General features: G+C 49.2%; 1 protein-coding gene across 1 annotated transcript in view; it reads right to left on the bottom strand.

The window, feature by feature from the left end:
• The window catches only part of SARDH (sarcosine dehydrogenase), a 97,198-nt gene that overhangs the window by 56,038 nt on the left and 20,462 nt on the right, over positions 1–20,698 (bottom strand). Inside the window, exons 8-12 of the mRNA XM_065418814.1 lie at positions 19,075–19,161; positions 18,757–18,847; positions 6,814–6,955; positions 1,690–1,773; positions 1,143–1,256 (exon numbers count right to left, since the gene is read on the bottom strand). Of these exons, the coding sequence (XP_065274886.1) occupies positions 1,143–1,256; positions 1,690–1,773; positions 6,814–6,955; positions 18,757–18,847; positions 19,075–19,161 (518 nt within the window). The remainder of the gene's footprint in view (positions 1–1,142; positions 1,257–1,689; positions 1,774–6,813; positions 6,956–18,756; positions 18,848–19,074; positions 19,162–20,698) is intronic.

Raw genomic sequence — 20,698 nt, 5'->3', positions numbered from 1 at the left:
ACAAAAAAAAGCGGGCACGTGACTTGTGCCTGAGCTTTCTGTAGCATTTTTAAATGTTCCTTTAAAAATAGATATTCAAATGGAGCATCCCTGATAACAACACCGTCCCCCACACGCACTCGTACCCTGCTTCTTACGTCAATATCTTGTCTTTTGAGTTGGTGTCATCTTGTCAAATTTGTTTTCATTTCCCCCTAGAATTCATCTCTCGACTGCATGGATTTTGATTGAGTTCTGAATAGGGGATCACAGCGTTGCAGCAACGACACATTACAGTTAGAGGGAGGACTCTCCACTTTAAGTACCTGTTTTGTGGAGCTTATAAACTTGCTAGGGGAAAAAAATTCAAGTTCTTTCCATGCGTGTTCTCAACCCAAAAGCAACTCTTTCATTTAGGAAAGCAACAATAAAATTCCATTCGGCCATTTGTTTATTTTGAGGTTCCAAGCATGTAATGAAGGTGTTTGGAGGCATTTTTCAGTAAAGATGGGGAAAGCAGGGATCGGATTCAGTTTTTCCAAACCTCACCAGCTGGGTTTTGCAAAACCAACACCAGGAATAACGGTGTGGCTCCCGGTCTCATTGCTCTAACCCCACCCCAGTCTACGTGGTACGTGCGTATGGTTTTAAGATCAATGGTTCTGCTCTCCCTCCGCAAAGGGCTCTTCTCAAGACTGGCCCTCCTGCTGCAGACTCATCTCTCAAAGAGGAAACGCAATGGGTGTGATTGAAAAACGACAGCTTGGAAAATAACCAACCAATAATAATTGTAAGTGCCTTGAAAAGTCATGCACTGCGCATACGGGCCCAACACAACATTCGACTCCATTTTCACAATGCACCGAGCAGGAGAAATTCACCCCCATTGCCCAGCACAACGCCCAGGTACTACTGAACCCAGGGGACTGGAGTGAATTCCAGCCTGAAAAATTCTGATGTTTATTAAGCATTTTATACAGCTCTGCAGTTATCCTTGGTGCCTAACCAAGTTAGAGTAAGACAAAGTCCCTCTTCCCAATTCCTTACAGCCCCACAAGACCACAACAAGCAGCTCAGTTGGCCTTTTGCTGCCCCACGATAGAATTAGAGAGCAGAATGGTCCAGAGAAGGAGCCGATTGACTAGCAGGCATTTTCTACTCACAATGTCGTGATGAGGTGGGAAATCAAAGGTGTATTCATCCCCTAGCAGTTGGTTATAGAGGTAGGAGCCGTGGGGCTTTTGATTATAAGCACCATAGTAGTCGTAATCCAAAACCTGACAACAAAGAGGGGAGGAGAAAAGGACAATGGAGGAAAATAATCGACAGTGAAATATTAGGGAAAGGGCTGAGGGGGCAGGACCAGCAGGTGGGTTTGGGTTTGCAAGCTATTCTGATGAGATTTCCACCACATTCAAACCACACCTGGAAACCAGCCCATTTGCCGTGTTGGATTGGATTGCGGATGCAAGTTCCAATCTGGAAAGTGGATTTCAGATGCTCCCTCTTCCCCTGCCCCTTCCTGAAATAGGAAAGGGTTCAGATTTGAGGTTCAGGTGTTGGAGCATTTCACGCCCATTGCACACGTGCGCGCACACACATGCACCAAAAACCTCTCCTCGGGTCCCATCACAGGCCTCCGTATGCCATTTAACAGGTGTCCAGGGCTTTGCCCCATGGCTGTAGCATGAGAAATGCTGCTGCGCTTACCGGAGCTGCACCCCGCGGATTAAACCAGCCGGGTCTCTCCCAGCCATGCCTCTCCTGGTACACACAGCCTTGCTGGAGAAGCTCCTATGGACGTGGGGCAAAAAAAAGCTGTGCGTTAGAAACACTGGGCACTGAACACCTGATCAAACCGGCCTCCTCCCCCAGGGTCACTTTCCAGGCTGTCTCCCTTACTGCTGCCGATTGCCCTGGCTACAGCTGAGCAGGGGATTTGTCAGGAAACTGGCTTTGGCTCCTGCCTTGGTTAGAGCAGCCTAAGGGGTGCTCTCTACCTAGCACCAGCTCAACGATGGTCCTGCGTGCCAGCTGGGTGTTACTGAGATCAACCCTGGCATAGGTAACTGGCATAGCAGCCAGGTGGCACCCCACCATGCTCTCTCTGTGCTCTGAGACAGGTTGGTCTGAGCAAAGAACTGAGAGCAAGGCTCTGCTGAGTTCGAATTCTGGCAACCTGATTTGACAGGGTAACAAGCCTTGTGGATAGGGGGGAAGCGGTAGATGTGGTATAGCTTGACTTTAGTAAAGCTTTTGATATTGTCTCGCATGACCTTCTCATAAACAAACTAGGGAAATACAATCTAGATGGTGCTACTATAAGGTGGGTGCAAAACTGGTTGGAAAACCATTCCTAGAGAGTAATTATCAGTGGTTCACAGTCGTGCTGGAAGGGCATAATGAGTGGGGTCCCGCAGGGATCAGTTCTGGGTCCGGTTCTGTTCAATATTTTTATGCCATTATCTAAATCATTGATGGAGAGTACACTTATAAAGTTTGCGGACGATACCAAGCCGGGAGGGGTTGCAAGTGCTTTGGAGGATAGGATTAAAATTCAAAATGATCTGGACAAACTGGAGAAATGGTCTGAAGTAAATAGAAAGAAATTCAGTAAGGACAAATGCAAAGTACTTCATTTAGGAAGGAACAATCAGTTGCACACATACAAAATGGGAAATGACTGCCTAGGAAGGAGTACTACAGAATGGGATCTGGGGGTGAGAGTTGATCACAAGCTAAATATGAGTCAACAGTGTAACACTGTTGCAAAAAAAGTGAATATCATTCTTGGCTGTATTAGCAGGAGTGTTGTAAGCAAGACACGAGAAGTAATTCTTCCGCTCTACTCCGCGCTGATTAGGCCTCAACTGGAGTATTGTGTCCAGTTCTGGGAGCCACATTTCAGGAAAGATGTGGACAAATTGGAGAAAGTCCAGAGAAGAGCAACAAAAATGATTAAAGGTCTAGAAAACATGACCTATGAGGAAAGATTGAAAAAATTGGGTTTGTTTAGTCTGGAGAAGAGAAGACAGAGAGGACATGCTAACAGTTTTCAAGTATGTAAAAGGTTGTTAGAAGGAGGAGGGAGAACAATTGTTCTTCTTAACCTCTGAGGATAGGACAAGAAGCAATGGGCTTAAACTGCAGCAAGGGAGGTTTAGGTTGGACATTAGGAAAAACTTCCTAACTGTCAGAGTGGTTAAGCACTGAAATAAATTGCCTAGGGAGCTTGTGGAATCTCCATCATTGGAGATTTTTAAGAGCAGGTTTCAGGGATGGTCTAGATAACACTTAGTCCTGTCACAAGTGCAGGGGACTGGACTAGATGACCTCTCGAGCTCCCTTCCAGTTCTATGATTCTACGATTGTCACATTCCCTCCGTCTGTGGCACTGGGCAAGTCATGAACTCCTCAGGGTGTCCCTGTTTGAAAAGCAGGAGTGGAAATATTTCCCTGCCACCCAGAAGAGGGGGGAGGGGATATTTTAGCTGACAGCTGGAGAACACTCGGAAAATTAAAAGCGCAATGGAAGTGCTGAGTATGATTGTTATTCGCATTAGCAGGATTTGTGTTAGCAGGGGTGTGATTGTAATTCCACAGGGAGGGTCAGAAAAAAACCTGCAGAACAGCAGCCATTGAGCCATTGGTGTACTAGCCAGCCAATGTCTGGCTTTTCTGGGACCATGGCACTCATCTGCTGCGATGAACTCAGGCCCCAGTGAGGATGGTCGGACATCTGCCCAACCCGGCAGTCTGTTCCTCCTGCTTTCCAGACCTGGCATTTCCATGCTGGGAGCGATTTACCCTTCTCGCTGTGCTGAGGGTTCGAGAAATCAATAGCATAGGGACACAGAGCTAGAAAACCTCAGGGCAAAACCAAGTCAGCGGGTGGGATTTCCCCCACGTTTCTGCTTTCCCTGCTCCACACCCTCCTATCCCTGCTCCGAAGTGTGCCCTTCCCCAAAATGCTCAGTCACATACACTGGCCATCTGTCTCAACCCCCCTGTTTGGTCACTGAGCCCAGGCTGTGGGTTTGGGATGGTGGCTTATCTCAGGGGAGTCTGCATGGCATAACCTGCATTTTCACTGCCCTGCAAAGCACCAGACACACCAGGAAAGCATTTGTGGAAACCAGGGTGACCCTTCCCAGACATTCCTGGTTTTATCAGCATTAATTAGATGGTGGCTGCTTTGAGAGCAGGAGATGAAAGGAAGAGAAGGAACAAAGACAGGAGCCTCACAAAACATTCACTCTGTGCAGGCGACCAGCACAAGGACTTCAGGTGGACATCAGCAATGCATTGGTCTGCACATGGGTGAATTCAAGCCTCTGTAAGCTATGCACCGGAAGAATCAAAGGGGAAAGAATAGTGGGGCTCATTGAAAAATGCTTCTAATGAGCTAGTGAATAAACAACCATGATCAGACCTAGATTAAATTCTATGGCTTCTGTTATGCAGAATATCAGGTCTCTTCTGGCCTTAAAATCTATTAATTGGTGCAGACAGGCATTGGATTATTATAAAAGGATTGTAGGAAGCGGTGTCTGGGATCAACTCCATATAGTCCTTCCTCCAGCAGTGGCCAGTACAGAGTCTTATGTATTTAATTATTGGGCTGGGTGGGGAGGAGAGGGACTCAGGTGTTTGAGTAGCTGGGGGAATGAAATGTCTTCCCAGCCCCAGACAATTATTAGTCGGCTTAATGTTCTGAAGGCAAACGATGTGTGTTTTAATACGGCTACATTCCAGTGTGCTAAGTGCTGTACAACAGAACTAAAAGACAGCTCCTGCCCCCATGAGTTTGCAATCTAAATACCAGACAAAAGACAACAGATGGGCCGGGTATAAGGAAAGGAAACAACGAGACAGTATTGGTCAGGATGATAGGCAGTGATCTCTGCACACCAACGACCTAACTGCAGTGAAGTAATAAGATAATAAAATCTTGTAGCAAGGAGTTCCACCGGCTCCATATGCACAGTGCCAAAGTTTGGGTTATATTGTGTTGATTGGTAACTGACTGATGATAAGCACAAGGGCCAGATTTTCCCCAACATAAATTTTTAAAGTAATAAAAATAATATTCTGATTTAATATTTATATGCCCCCTTTTTCATTTCTTCCCCATTCCCCCCTCCAAAAAAGTCTCTCTTCACAGTAATTAGGTGAACCATCATGATATTTTTGTTTCATGTTTATGTTCAAAAAGAACATTTATTGTTGAATATTTTAGAAATGATCCACGTCTATTTATAAAACACACCCATGTTTTGGCGCTTAGTGTATAAATACCAGGTTGTCAGTCAAATGGGCACCACGTATTAGACATGCTATTAAAACAAAATTGTATTCTCAGTGACAGAAAACAACTGAGCTGTTGACAGCAGAGTGGGGTGTGCGTGCGAGGGAATTTCTGTATCGCTGCTCAAGGCTCTGCACTACAGTGGGGGGTAAATGGAGGGATCAGAATTAACAACCAGCTGAAACTGGCTCAGGAAACTTGGTTTCCGATTCTGATATTGTTCACACTGGTGCAAAGGTAAGTGGAGTCACTTCAGATTTACAGCAGCGTAAATGAGATCAGAATCTGGTCCCCTGGCTGCAAGCAGGTGGTTTTGATGGTGCGGAGCCATGGTAATCCTGGGTGTTGCATGGGCAAAGCACCTTTGAAAAACCAGGCCTTTTTTAAGACCCCAAATTTGAAAATTTTGGCCTGAAGGGATTGGTTCAAGATGACGTAGGAGGTCAGCAGCAAAGGCAGGAAGAGAAGCCAGTGGTCCGGACTCTAACCACTCAGAGAGCTCGCCCCTCCAGAAAACTAAAGAGCAGTAGGCATCTAACAGCAACCAGCTGCCAGGGGCACCTGCAAAACCTTTCCCAATGAGGCAGGGACCTAGTGCAATCCCAGGAAAGCGCTCGCTATTTAAAGGTCCGTCTCCACATCTTGTATCCCTTCTCCTCAATCCCCCTCAAGTCTGCCTGGTAAGTGTCTCCAGGAACAGTCCGGCATCAGCCCAGTACCAGGCGTGGGACCGAGCAGAGAGACAAAGCCAATGGCAGCTTTTGAGCTTCCCTTTTAGAAACCCTCCTTCCTGAGGTTTCCTGCCACCGAACAGTTTCGCTCCAGCCATGCCAGCCCGGCCTTGCTGAGGGATTCGGAGTCGGGCAGTGACAGCTGGGTACCAGAGCCCTGGAAACTGACAGGCCGTAGTCGGCTATTAATACAGCGCCATCTGCTTGAAAGTGCCATCCGCCCACACTGCCATCTCCACGCGTCACTCAGCCGGGCTGGCGAGACAGCCAGGGAGAGCAAGGGCTGGTGTTTAAGAGACCCATCATCACACAGGTAAGACGCTGCTGCAGTGGGAACAGGAGACCTGTAAGCACGCTGAGCAGCTCCATCAACAGGACCCCGGGACCCCGTGACGCCGCTTTGCACTAGCCATGCAGGAGACCCCAGGGCCCAGTTCGCCACTGGTGTATTTGGGCACAATGCCCTTGATTTCCAGGGAACGGTGCCCATTCACACCAGCAATGGATCAGGCCCCTGGGCTTCAGCCCTGTCTCCAGTCTGTCACTTTCTGAGCCAGAAGGAGGCAGCAAGGGTAGCCTTTTGCATTGCTCAGTGGTTCCTCTTGCGACAAAATAAGCAGCTGCTTTTCTGGGGGCTGAAGGGCAGGCCTGGCCATTGCCCCCCCAACGTTTGGTGAGTGGGCATGTGCTCACGGACAAGCCTTGCTTAGATTTCACGTAGCTACCAGTGGCAGCTGGGTGCCTTGCTCCCCCATGCCCTCAAGCCAGCATTTCCCAGGGGGTTTGGGCACCGACCTCGTGCAGGGGGTCCCTCCTCATGTTGCGCCCGGCCAGCGGCTCGTCGTAGGGGAAGACGACCGAATAGTTCTTGGCGTACGACTCGTGGCTTCGCTCCCGGATCCAGCGGTTGTTGGCAGTGAGAGAGCGGTGAAACCTCCTGAAAGGCAAAGAGAAGGCAACCTTCAGAGGCAAAGCTCCCAGCCGGTGCTCTGAGGGCCATGCGATCTTACAGCAACGGGAGGAAGCCATTGTTACTTGGATTAGAGCAGTCCCTGGAGTCTGCAGCTGAACTCACAGCCCCCTTGTGCTAGGTGCTGTACATACACATAGTGAAAGAGCCTGCAGTCTAAACAGACAAGGCAGGCCCCTGAAAATACCGGCTGTGCAGGCACCTCCCTGGCTGGTGCAGAGCTGGCATCAGGGCTCTACGCCGGCCCTGCTCCCGGTCCCCTGGAGTAGGGTGTCAGGGGCAGGCCGGGCAGAGGGAATGTGAGGAAAGGGATCAGGAGGGCGTGGGCGCAGAGCAGATTGCACCACAACTATTCTCCACTTCCTGGGGCCTGCATAGCTGATTGCCAGGTGGCGAGCTAGGGGTACCATGCACGCCGCTCACACACAGCTCTGCCAATCCCCTCAGCCTGCCGTGACATGTCGCATGCTAGCCCAGTGCCCGGGCACTCGCACAGCTCTAGCTCGGCCTGCAAAGCTCCCTGCTTTTCCATCCGCTCCCCCCCCCACACACACACACACCCTCAGCTTTGCCACTGCCCCTCGACTCTGCCACCTTGCACCCGTTACTTCAGTCCTGGCCTTCCCACAGTGCCCCCTCCTATTCCAGTCCTGCTCTCAGCCCCCAGCTCTGCCAATGTACGGCACCTGGCCTGTGCCTCCCCCTACTCCCATCCTGAAGCCCTTTCTACAGAGCTGCCAACTTGACTGTGTGTGCTTCTGGGAGGAAGGGGTGTGTGGGAGGGGCTGTAGAGTCATACAGGGAGTGCTAGAGAGAGGCCAAACAACTCGTTTTCTCATGATGAGCTCAGACTAGTTATCTCAAGTCTCCCCAGGCGAGGGCCTTGTGCGCTAATCCCCTACTTCTGGTCACACGTCGCCAGGCACACGGCCCCCCGGGCTTTCTACCTAACCAAGCCCTTTCATCTCACTCAGCATTGCCGGAAGAGGCCGAGAAGCGGGAAGGAGACAGTGAGGGAGCCTCGTTTGGGGCTGGGAGGGTGGAAAGGTTAAGAGCAGGAGGGGATTTTTTTTTTTTTTTAAAGCTTTTCCTGTCCCTTTATGGGGCAACTGTACTGCAGAGAGGAGAACATTCCCGTGCCTTGGACATGCCCCAAAGAACTGTGGGATCAGATGCTCACCTGGGGCCATGGTGCAGTTACTCCTGAGCCTATAACCCAGCCTGGCCCATCTGCACAACACGAAGGTGCCATCTTCTTTCACTCTCTACCCAGGCGGTGGGCTGTCTGTTCTCCCACAACAAGAAAACAAAGATCTACCCCAATCCAGATGTGGAGGCAGCTGTTGCAGTTTAATCAAGCCTCTTGGCAGGAAACATGCTAAGCACTAAATTATAGATGCTGTTCTTTGCACACAAGGAGCCCTGCTGGTGTCCAGACCCTGGCAAGACAAAAGAGGAAGAGTGCCTCTGACTGTCAGATGTTGGGCCTGGGCGACAGGGGACGGATCACTTGATGATTGCCCTGTTCCGTTCATTCCCTTTGAAGCATTTGGCATTGGCCACTGTCAGAAGACAGGATACTTGGGTAGTTGGACCATCGATCTGACCCAGGATGGCCATTCTTATGCTAGGAAAAGGGATGTGTGCACTCTTGAATTAGGTTGGGGCACCCAATGGAGGAGGCATAGGGCCAACAGAAAGCAACGCTGAGACCTCATTTTGACCCTGATAAGAACATTTAAATGAACTCTCTCCCTTCCTTGTAAATCCAGGACATAGATTCATAGACTTTAAGGCCAGAAGGGACCATTACGATCTTCTCTACTGACATCCGGCCTAACACAGGCCAGAGAACCTTGCCTAGTAATTTCTGCATCAAACCCAAAACTTCTGGCTGAGCTACAGCATCTCTTTTAGGAAGACATCACATGGCTGACGGGGTTGGAGGATTAACCACGGCATCAGTGATTAGAGCTGGCCATGCTTTGAAATTCACACACACACACACACACACACACACAGAGAGAGTGATAAAACATACTGAGCAGAGTGAAGCATCTCTCTGCATGTGAACAATAGCAGCTGTCAGCCCGTGAATAGGGTTTGACACAGAGACGCTGCCTTGATGCTGTTTTATCTCATGTTCGTTCTTTATAAAACATTACGGAATTAGAATATCATATGTTTTGGAACCACGGTTATGCCAGCTTATTCTCCCCAAATCCTTAGAGTTCCCAACAGGGATGGGGGCGGGGCCTTTTCCATACAGGATGGAGGGGAGAACCTAACTTCTGTGTTCTCCTCATGCAGGCGTTTCACGCCAGATAGACAAATAGGAGCCACAAGAAAACTTTGCACTTAGTGCTGTGCAAAGATGGCTAAGCGCAGCATCAGCATGTGGAGATAGGCACGGCGGTTAACCAACATGCCCAAAGTCACCTAGTGAGTTAGTTGCAAAGCCAGGAATAGAATTCAGGCCTCCTAATTCACAAGCCTTTGCTACAGCCCCCCAAGATAACACTGCTTCCCGGGGAAAGATCAAAGCCATGTAGCCTCTGCTCTGCGCGCACCTATCTATCTTGAGTTGAAACAGCCAGCGCACCGCCTTGGGGCTTGGCTTTGATAATTCTGACCATCTAGCAGCAGTTCCTTTGAAGAACCCTGATCTATAGGGGCACCTTGGTCTATGTGGCATGAAGGTTCATGAGCCAGACTAATGCGTAGTGTTCTGAGTTGCCAGCCACTACAGGTGCATGTGATTCAATGGCGTATTTATTGGTTAGCAGGAGACCCCAGCTAGGAAGGAGGACAGGGGCAGCGTGGACGCTGAGCTCTGCTGTGCCCAGCAGCAGAAGCATCCTTTTTTCAGAAACTCTTCTGATAAGAACGGCTACCTGTGAGACAGCGAGTGCCTTTTCAGCCAGATGAGTGCGGAAGAGGGGCAGTCTATCCCAGTGGGTGCTGATGGGGCAGGGGAGGGGAACTGAGGCAGCAATAAAGTGAATGGACGAATCCAAATGTATTGTGATCTTAAAAATGATACTTAACCTCCCCGCCCTCCCACCAGGGGCGGCTCTATGTATTTTGTCGCCCCAAGCACGGCAGTCAGGCGGCTTTCGGCGGCGCGCCTGCGGGAGGTCTGCTGGTAACGCGGATTCAGCGGCATGCCTGCGGTGTGGGAGGTCCGTTGGTCCCGCTGTACCCACCGCCGAATTGCAACCGAAACCGCGGGACCGGCAGACCTGCCATCCCTGCCCCCCCCCCCCACACACACACACACTCCCAGCCACCAAAGATTCTCAAGGAGAACAAGCAATGTAGGAAAAGCAAGAGAAAGCCATCTGGTGTTGGGGAGCGGAATGCAAAGGGCAAAGAGATCTCTGCCCGGCTTTCTGAGTTCATAAAGGCCCCAGTGCAGGAAAGCATCCAATCACCTTGATTTCAGTGGGACTAAAGCTGCCCTGAATCGGGGCCTCGGTTGTCAGTATCAGATCTTTAAAGCACAACTCCCAGCCCCTGAACAGTTCAGGGCTCTGGGCTCCCGTTCCAAATCCTTGGAAATATTTGGGGTTTTCCCCCCCACAACCCCATTGCTTTTCCTTGGTGTAACGTTTGGTTTTTAGTTATTGCTGTTCAGGAGCTAAGGGGGTGTCAGGATCCTGAAAATTCACATCTCATGTTATCATCAGAGATCATCTCAAGCTGCAAAAGTGAAGCCCAGGCCCTGACCTCCCACAAGCATGGGGGAGTGGTTTGGGGGGGAGGGAGGTTTGCATCTGGGCCCCTTATATAAAGAGTGATTGTGCAAAATGCTGGTCCAAGTTCAGGTTTCAAACCTCCCTACTGCTTCGGGGTGTTTGGCTCGAATGATCAGCCTGGAGAATAACGGAACACACTGGGTGCTCCATTGCGGGCCAGGGCACACAGAGATGAATGGGAGCGGGCGCATGAGCGGAAAGACTCTTCATTGGTACACGAAGGAGCAGACTGGAGTAGCAGTGGGCGCGATCTAACTCTTACAGAGGATACTTCCACACGGGGCCTTCCTCACGGGATGTGCACAGGATGAGGGCCCAGATCCTCAAAGGTGTTTAGGTGCCTAACTCCCTTTGGTTTCAATAGGAGTTAGGAGCCTAAATACTTTTGTAGATCTGGGCTGAAGAGCCTGGCTCCCAGCATGAACTAATAAAGTCCAGTTTATCCAGTGGAATGGGGTGATTTTGGAGAGAGAGCGCCAGCTTTTTCCTCTTCCCTCCTGTATGCTGCACGGTGAAGCCATTTTACCCTGGGGAAATGGCATTTGCTCTAGAAATACAAAAGAGCCTTCCCCAGGAAAAAAGAGATCGACTCTAAAAGAGTCACTAAATCTGCCTTGGCCGTGTCCTCGCATTTCTCAGCAGGCTAACGAGTCCTGGCGGACAGCCCACATGGCTGTAAATCTGAAAGAGGCTCAGACTTCATGTCGTGTCAGTGTCACTAGGCAATTAAAGATGTTCAGATTATTAAAAGGGGGCAATACCCTCCCCCTAAAAAAAACTACCCAACCCAACAGCCTTATTTGATTGCATTTCCCATGTGATGCACCCAAGCACTGGTTTTGATTTCTGCTGTAACTCTTCATTCCAGATGGAAGGGTCAAGTACGAGCAGGACCCTGATCCAAAGATGATCTGGGAAACTTGATGTGACTGTACCTACTTGACTGCATGTTCTGATTCGGGGGGATAGATGGTCTCTCTAGCAATCTGAGCAACTCCTTCGCACATGGGCTGGCTGCTGGAATATCACTGTCGTAAAGGAAAATGGGAAACCTACAAACTTGGGGCATCTCTTTTAAAGGCAGTCGACGAAATGCTGTGAGGCCAGTGCTTACGGCAATGGATTCTCTCTGTGCCATTCAGAGCAGTCGGGCCCACTCAATTCAATGCCCATTTACATCAGCTGAGGATTCAGCTCAGGTCTGAAAACATCCTGAGCTTCATCAGCCTCTTCTTTGCACCTTGTGTGGTCACCTACCCCTGCACAGGGTGGTCCTGATTCTTCACCTCCCTGCGAGTTGTGCTGCCAGTTGCACCACGGCCAAAGGAGCACAAGATGCCACCACACCCAGAGTGGCAACATTTCACACTCCCTTTGCACAGGTGCAGAGTGACTGTGCTGGGTGCCTGGCAGTAATAAATTCAGTCTCCCCACCTGGGTATAAATGTATTCACCACACACACACCTGTCCCTGCAGCTGCCACAGTGCACCATACGGGTGTCACCTCTGCTCAGAGCCAAGCTACCTCCTTCAAGAGACTGGGCCAATCTGAACACTTCCAAGCAATTCCCTGACACAGTTCCGCTGTCTTTCCTTCCATTTCGCCCTCATTATCATCAACTGTCAGATGCCATCAAAACCCGAAGGCAGTGCCCGCCAAGAGCACCGCAAGCCGGGCGCGTCAGCCTCAAACCAGCGTCGAGAATGGGCTGTCGTTTCTGGGGGAGGACGCCTGGAACTAGTGACATGAAGCAGGAGCAGAGAGGGGGAAAGTATGACTAACCCTGGAAGAAGACACTTTCCAGCTCTCTCCCTGATTACAAGGAAGACCTGCCGCTACCACATCGCGCAGCCCGAACCATGCAGGATATGTGAACACGCGTCAGCGCTCAGAGAAACTGGGGCATAATTGGCGCTGACTAACGCAGCCGTGTCTGAGAGGCCGAGATGCTTCAGTGATGCGCTTGTAAAATGTGTGGTGTGCGCCTCCAATAGCTGGTTGTTTGAAGGTTCAACTCCTCCTAGTCCTGTTAGCTAAAGGAATTCCCGCTTTGGCTCAAGTCTGTGCTCAGGTACTGAAGGTCCTACGCTCTGACCCTACTCATGCAATAGGGTAAGTATGGTTTGTTTCAATCTTTTTTTATAGCCATATTTAACTCTGTTACACTGGTCTAAATCCATAGCAGTGTTTAATATGCAGTGCTTTGGATCCAGAGGTCTCAAAAACACTCTATAAAGAATGGTAAATATCATCTTAATTTTTCCAGAGGAGAAACTGAGGCACGGAGAGGGGATGTGATTTGGCCTGAAGTCACTCAGCAGGGCAGTGACGGAGCTGGGAATAGGACCCAGGTCTCCTGAGTCCCAGTCCAGAGCACTATCTACTGGGACACACTGCCTCCCATAGTACCACTGCCTTCATTAGATTAACTGTGGATCTCTACTGGAGAAACCAAGATCCTGAATTTGGTTCTTTGGGTCTTTGCTTCCCTTTAAGGTCTCTGCAGATTAAAAGGTGAGATGGAGCCTAAGAATCTCATCTGTTCTTTATCAAAGCAAATGTAAGAAACAGAGTATGTGAGACAATGGACCACAGCAGAACCGATTCACACCATATGCGACCAAGCTGTACTGTTCCCTGAGCTGGATGCTTTTTATGCCACATGGACCAAATTCTGCAGCTCTGATTTAAGCAGATTTATACCAGCATATCTGGGGGCAGGATATGGTCTCAATGGGGCGGGGGTGGGGGGGGCGGCGAGCAGGATATTTCAGGTTAAGTTCTGCTCAGCCTTCAGCAAGTCGAGCTGGCCTGCAAATGAAACACACGCCTGAAAAAGGAACGCGCCATGAATATTCTTTACATTTTTCGTCCAGTTCTTCCCAGACTGAAATAGACATAAAACCCAAAGCATTTGAAATTTGTTGGACATAATTTTCATCTCTCAAACAGAAAAGCTCCTTGAAGGAATGTGCTACTTCAGCACATGCTCATATTATTATTATTATTATTATTATTATTAACAACAGAGACCTATAACTCACCGACAATAACCTCCTACTCTCTTACCGATGGCACCTTTCCCATCCATTGACTTTGGCAAGCCGGGGAGCGTGTCTTGCAAAATTGCAGTGGGCTCCCATCCAGCCCAAAGCCCCCAGGTCGGGGGGGGGGGGGGCAGACATCAGGCAAAAGGCAAGACAGAATATCATTTATAGGGCCTTTTCAAACAATGCTTTCAGCTCCCCTCCCCCACCCCCATTTTCTTCATGCACAGGGGATGGGGGCGCTCGGAAAACAGCAGATCAGACCACAAAATCAACAGAAAAAAGGCTCTGGGGTCTTTTTAAACAAAAGGTTTGACCTTCTCTTTCCCCGCCTCGTGCCAGCAATAGCATTTTTAAGGGACTAATGGGGAAGCCGTATCTCCCCAACACTCCACTGAGGTTAATGCCGGGGTTTGAAGAGATTGTCACCCTGCTACAAGGCATCTGGTGTGGCGAGAGGGGTGGGGAAGGGGGATACTAACATGTGCAGCCCTTTCATGTGACTTTTGATAATTAAAATTCTTCCACTCTACTCTGTGCTGATTAGGCCTCAGCTGGAGTATTATGTCCAGTTCTGGGTGCCACATTTCAGGAAGGATGTGGACAAATTGGAGAAAGTCCAGAGAAGAGCAACAAAAATGATTAAAGGTCTAGAAAACATGAGCTATGAAAGAAGATTGAAAAAATTGGGTTTGTTTAGTCTGGAGAAGAGAAGACTGAGAGGGGACATAACAGTTTTCAAGTACATAAAAGGTTGTTAGAAGGAGGAGGGAGAAGAATTGTTCTTCTTAACCTCTGAGGATAGGACAAGAAGCAATGGGCTTACATTGCAGCAAGAGAGGTTTTGGTTGGACATTAGGAAAAACTTCCTAACTGTCAGGGTGGTTAAGCACTGGAATAAATTGCCTAGGGAAGTTGTGGAATCTCCATCATTGGAGACTTTTAAGAGCAGGTTAGACAAACACCTGCCAGGGATGGTCTAGATAATACTCAGTCCTGCCATGAGTGCAGGGGACTGGACTAGATGACCTCTCGAGATCCCTTCCAGTCCTATGATTACTGCTGGGGAATACCCCAGAGCTGAATTCCCCTGGATTTCAGGACAGTTGGGATCTGGATCCAATACTTTGCAACTGGCCTCTTGTCCTGCTGTGTAATGGACTAAACATCTTTGTATTTGGGGAAGTTCAGGTTTGGTTTTGTATCTGATACCCATCACTACCCTCCACTTATCACCTGCATTCATCAGCGGTTAGACTCAGCACAGAGACTTAGGCACGGTAGCCCCAGAGGCCATGCAGACTCATAGGCCGGAAAGGAAACCCACTGGCAAAGAGCCTTTCGAATAATAATCATGGGCGTCAGGCAGGTCAGCTCTCTGGGACCTGGTCTTGCTTGGAGAACTGGGATTGGGGCCTCAAAAGCCACGGTTGTCTGGTATATCAGCATGCACCACTTCACGTGTCATCGCTCACCCACCAGCCATCTTCCTGGAGCCTCAGCCCATGTACCAGGGCAGTGAACATTTGACAGAAGCAAGAGCAGCAACCGCCAGCAGATGAAATATTTACAAGTGAGCATTTGAAAGAATAAATATTTAAATATGTGGGAAAGGGAGCTATTTAAAGAGGAGTATAAAAATAATAATAAAAACCCCCAGCAAGGATTGACACTGGGTTCATAACTCTAGGAACCACAAACCAACAAACGGGCTGGGGTCTGACTTGACATCTGGCAGACACACAAGCCAACCTGGGGGCTAGAAAATCCATTACGCATAGGAGCTATAAGAAGCTCCATACCAAGCCTTTGTCCTGCCCAGATCCCTGTTTGGAAAACTATGTTCTGCTCCCCTGGCAGTTTCAGCTGGTACTGGTATTCTTCACGTGCTGTGAAATGTTCAGCAGCTGCCACATTCCAGCCAGAGGTGGCTGTCTGTCAGTGGTGGGTGAAGTGATAGATACATACATAGGCACATGTGGGAGGCAAATTCAATCTTGGTGTAACTCCATCAAAGCCAATGGAGTTACATGAAGTCACACGTTTTGATCAACATGTTTTTAAAGGGCTTTCGGATCTGTCAAGCTGAAAGCTTCTGTGCTTGACGCTGTGTGTGCGCTAAGATGGCGTGATCATTATTAGACATGGAGGGGGAGATTGTAATAGCTGCCTGGACAAGCCAAATCCCTTCATTAAATTTGAGAATCTCAGCTGCAGTTTATGGAGATGAGACGAAACTGCAAAGCTCAGATCTGGATTACAAACCCCGCACGGCTTTTCGTATGTGCCCAGCGCCCCTTATAATATTGCAGCAGGTTCTTTCCCAGATTAATGGTCTCCATCATCTGTGAGCGGCATATTTTCTAAAGAGGCACTAGCTGCAGGGCTAGGAGCAGGAAGGTCATACACTGTATTTTTCTGCTGTCCCTTGCTAACCATAAGGTGAGCTGTTCCTTTCCATGGTACTAGCCTGGCCCAGTGGGTCTGTGCTGGGTCTGCCTTTTGTTGCGATGTGACTTTTAAAGCTCGCATCTGACAGCTTTTTTTATCATCATGCCTATAAAACAACAAACCCAATAAAGTATAATTGAAAACAAAAAACCAATTACAGAGCCGGCGTCAGCACATTCAAAACCTCACGGCCCATGTCCTGCTGCGGGGGGAAGACAATCTTTCGCCAATTGAAATCGTCACCTCGATTATTAACTTAGAGGATTAGGCACTGCGCTAATTGAACAACAACAAAATCCAGATATAATTACCCTGTCTTCTCTCATCATTGCAATCTCCTGGTGTCTGATGGAAGCTGTTTGCATGAAAATGCAATGGGGGAAATGAGATAAACCCAACATGTAAATTCATTAAAGCTATCCAGTGTAATTAATTCCAGCTCTTCAGAGAGACAGGGGCAGCTGCCGAGAGACTGGCCCTGTGCACACAGGGAAATCAGCCTTGTTAGCCCGCAGACACCCAGTTTTGAGAACAAGCCAGCGTAAGCAAAACTACCTCGTAATAACAGGCCCAGCTTGGGCACCCAGCAGCATCTAGGGGAGCAGCTCGCATTCATTCACCCAGAGGCATAGCCTCCATTTCCCTTGCACCTCAATCAAATGCAATAGGACCAGCGTTTGAAAGGAGCTTCCATCGTGTCTCTTACTTTGCCCCTGCAATTTTCCAGGTGCACTTGATGCCAGTCAGGCATCTAATTACCTGAACTGCCCAGCCCATCGGTTAGACTGTGCTGTCTCGTGATGTGACATGCTGTGTCTGGGGCTTGAGCATGTTAAAAAGAACTTCTGGCTCCTGTGAGCGCTACCCTCCTCCCCACCTTCTCCAAGCCAGACCGCTTAAGCATTAGTGCAGACCCCAGAGCCCAAATGCATCAACCAATGCAGCCAGGGGAATTCAATCCACAGCCTGCTGGTCCACAAGCAAGTACCAGCCCAGCTGAGTCCTCTGATCCCGCCCCCCACTACCTCTCTATTTATAGCTCTGCTAGGGAAGGTCTCTGCGTGACCGGCCATGTTGCTTTCCACCTGAATATGCACATAGGGGATGGGAGGGTGCTGGGAAGAAACTGACTGGAAGCCAGACTGAGGAAATCACCTTGTGCAGGCTTTATCTTTCCGAAAACTCTTTGTTTACTTTGAGTAACTGAAAATGAGTCCAATCCCCCCTCCCCCCCACGCCTCCCTTAGAAACCTTTGGCCAGAGGGAATACAGCACTTTCAGCAATTACTGACACAACAGAAAGATCAGCAAATCCCTGACAGCCCGTCCTCCCTTGCACAGTTAAATCCCCCCCACCCCGACGTTGGGCATGAGGCAGAGCAGCGCACAGTACATTGCCTCTTGGCTGTGAGAGGACCACACTCCCTAAGGGCACCTGGTCACAGGCCTAACACCCGCTTGGCTAGACCTGGGCTCAGGCCACCAAGTTCAGAACAGGAGTTCCAAACACCCCGAAATTAGGAGGTGCTTGGGATGGGGGCATTGGTTTGCTCCATTAAAAAGATACTCATGGGGCTACTTGCAAAAACTCGATCCAGTTAGGGGTGGGATTTCAACAGTGTTGCCAAGGCTTGTGCTTGTTTTGAGAGTCTCACGGCAAAGGGTGTCGTCATGAAAACCCCAGTTCCAGCAGCCACATAAACACATGAGAATCGGAGCTGTCTTTTTATTTAGAACAGTTTCTGGTTCGCTCACGTTTGCAGAGCAAAACTCGAAGACATGACCCCAGTGCATCCTCGAGGCTCACAAACCAAGGCACAAAGGAAAAGAACCCTAAAAATCATTTAAAAATATCTCATGATTTTTGAATGTCTGGGGGCTGCCCGTACTATTTCAAACACCCCTAATACTAATCATAGAATCATAGAATATCAGGGTTGGAAGGGACCTCAGGAGGTCATCTAGTCCAACCCCCAACTAAATCATCCCAGCCAGGGCTTTGTCAAGCCTGACCTTAAAAATGGGTATCTGGATCTGAGCTTTTCGACTTTGGAGCCCTCTCTAATAATGACCACCACTCTCCTAAGTACTTTAACGCTACTGCTCAAGGATGGCCTTGTGGTAAGGGCTCAATTCCCTGCTCTGCCCCATCGGCTGCGTGCGATCTTGGGCAAGTCACGTAAGACCCCTTTAACCTCTGGTCCCCCTCTGAGATAGACAGAGAGCTCGATGGTGCAGGCACCCCTTCTCTTGATGTGCACATTCAGGGCCTACCACCACAGAGCCTTCCTTTTGGCTGAGTGCTATCGTAAGATAAGTAAGAATGTGAAATGTTTCCACCCTAGCTTAGTGGGGCTGGATACACAGTCACCTCAGCACTCCCAGCTCCTGCCAAGAAGCAAAGCAGAACGAAACGCTCCTCCTACACGTGCAGTCTCCTTTAGAACTGACCCGTGATATCTAGCCAGACCGGGGGTGGGGGAAGATTCGGGGTTGGGGTAGCTACTAGCCTGATATCATAGCCGTACATATCCTTTTCGGGACGCCCGTGAATTATCCAGTGAGCCAATTCCTTCCCACAGCCACCTCCGAGCATCATCCCTGAGCAAAAAGAAAAGGAGAAGAGGACTGTAAGCGGAGTCGGGAAATCAATTTTGAGCCTGACGTGCATTCAAAACGCCCACTGCTTGACCCAGGAATTGTTTGTAACATGAGGACAAGATGGGGAGCCCCTTATGTCTCCAGCCGGGATAACCCTCTCCTGAGCCCAATCTTCCCCCTCCGTGAAGCTGATGGGGTTTTGGACCTTTTTTTAGGTCTTGTCTTACCCGCACTGTTGAAGCCACAGCCAAGGAAAAAGCCTCGGACTTCTGGCGCTTCCCCCATGAGGGGCTTATGGTCGGCAGTAAACGATTCTAGAACGCAGAAAAGATGACACAACCCATCAATACAGCCCTTAGCAGCCACGAGCGCCCCACGCGTTTCAGAGACAGGTCACGCATTTCCACAGTGGGGCTTTCAAGTGCTCTCTGCTCCCGCTGGAGTCAGTGAGAACAGAGTTAGACCAACACAGAGTGATCTTGAAAATATCACCTCAAGTGTCCCTCTTACTCGGATATCTCGTGATGTAGAAGAAATTGCTGCTGTCCCTTTGAACAGGTGCATAAATAAGCAGGGATCAAAGCCGAACAGCGCTCAGTTACCATGGTAATGAGCACATGCCATAAGGGCCTGATCCAAAGTCCAGTCGGGTCAGTCGAAAGATTCCCATGGACTGTGATTGGCTTTGGATCAGGCCCTGTGAACAGAGATGAGGCATGAGAACGATTGGTGGAAACAGACAGAGACTGATAGGTACCAGGAGAGACAGGGACTCTTCCGGAATGTTCCTCCCCCAGATACAGTTTGATGCAACCAAAGTAACTCTAGCTGGCGTGGCAACAAAAATCTAATGTTACAGCCTATTTCAGTGTTTGTCTGGGGGCAATAGGGGGGAATATCAGGTCAGGAAACAACAGACCCTTTCTTTCAGTGAAAGGCCTGTCTTGCGCTAAAGCCAAACCTCCCTCTCAGCCATGCTAGAGTTTGGTGGGAGATTTCCTTACTCAAAGGCTACCTAGTGCATTTGGTCTCTGGGGGAGGTGCTAAGCCCCCAGCTTCACCCAGAAATCCTTCCAGTTCATCATTCCACCAGAACCTTCAGCAGAACCCTGGCATGCTTCTCCAAAGAGTCGGCAGGCGTAAGTGCAGAGGCGAGCTCAGAAGGCAGAGATGGAGAAGACCATTTTGATCATTGGTCTACGGGTTAGATCAGACCACAGGCTCAATCCATGCCACTGCCGATGGAGGACTCTTCCCCCCTGGATATTTTCCTAGTAGCTTGACCAGTCTAGTTCACATCCCAAGTGATGGAGGTTGCGTCGCCTCAATGGGAGACCCACTATTGCCCAGTTGAAAAGGGTTCAGCCTCTGCAGAGTTTCCCTGATAGTTAGACTTCATTGTTCCCTTTCTTTACCGTATCCCATCGATCCTGGTTAATCCCCCCACCCCCAAGGTGCTCTCCTGAACAATTCGTCTTTCACAGCATGTTCCTGGCACGGGGCTTTTGAAAGCAAGGCCATTGGTTGCATGGGCAGGGGAAGACCCTGAACAGGAATCTTTAAACATAAAAGGGCCCTTTGTGAAGTGAGATGAATCCTCTGATCTAACTAAATCAGCAAATGCGCCGGGAATTATTAATTCCTCCTAAATTATTATTTTAAACAGTCGTCGTTCTCTGGCTAAATCCCACCCAATGCAAGAGAGCTGTGTTGCTCCATTAGTCATCTTTTCGAGGGCCGGGCCAGGTTAATGTTATTGTTATTTTCTTTTTATCCTAATCTGTTTCTGCTGGTATGCTTCATGAATTTCAGATAAATACTTCTTTATTAACCTAATGGATTTCAGCTGAA

The sequence above is a fragment of the Emys orbicularis genome, chromosome 18 (genome assembly GCF_028017835.1).
Source record: "Emys orbicularis isolate rEmyOrb1 chromosome 18, rEmyOrb1.hap1, whole genome shotgun sequence".
Lineage (NCBI taxonomy): Eukaryota > Metazoa > Chordata > Testudines > Emydidae > Emys > Emys orbicularis.
Note: the sequence above shows the minus strand (reverse complement) of the source record. Positions and strands in the feature narration are given on the sequence as shown.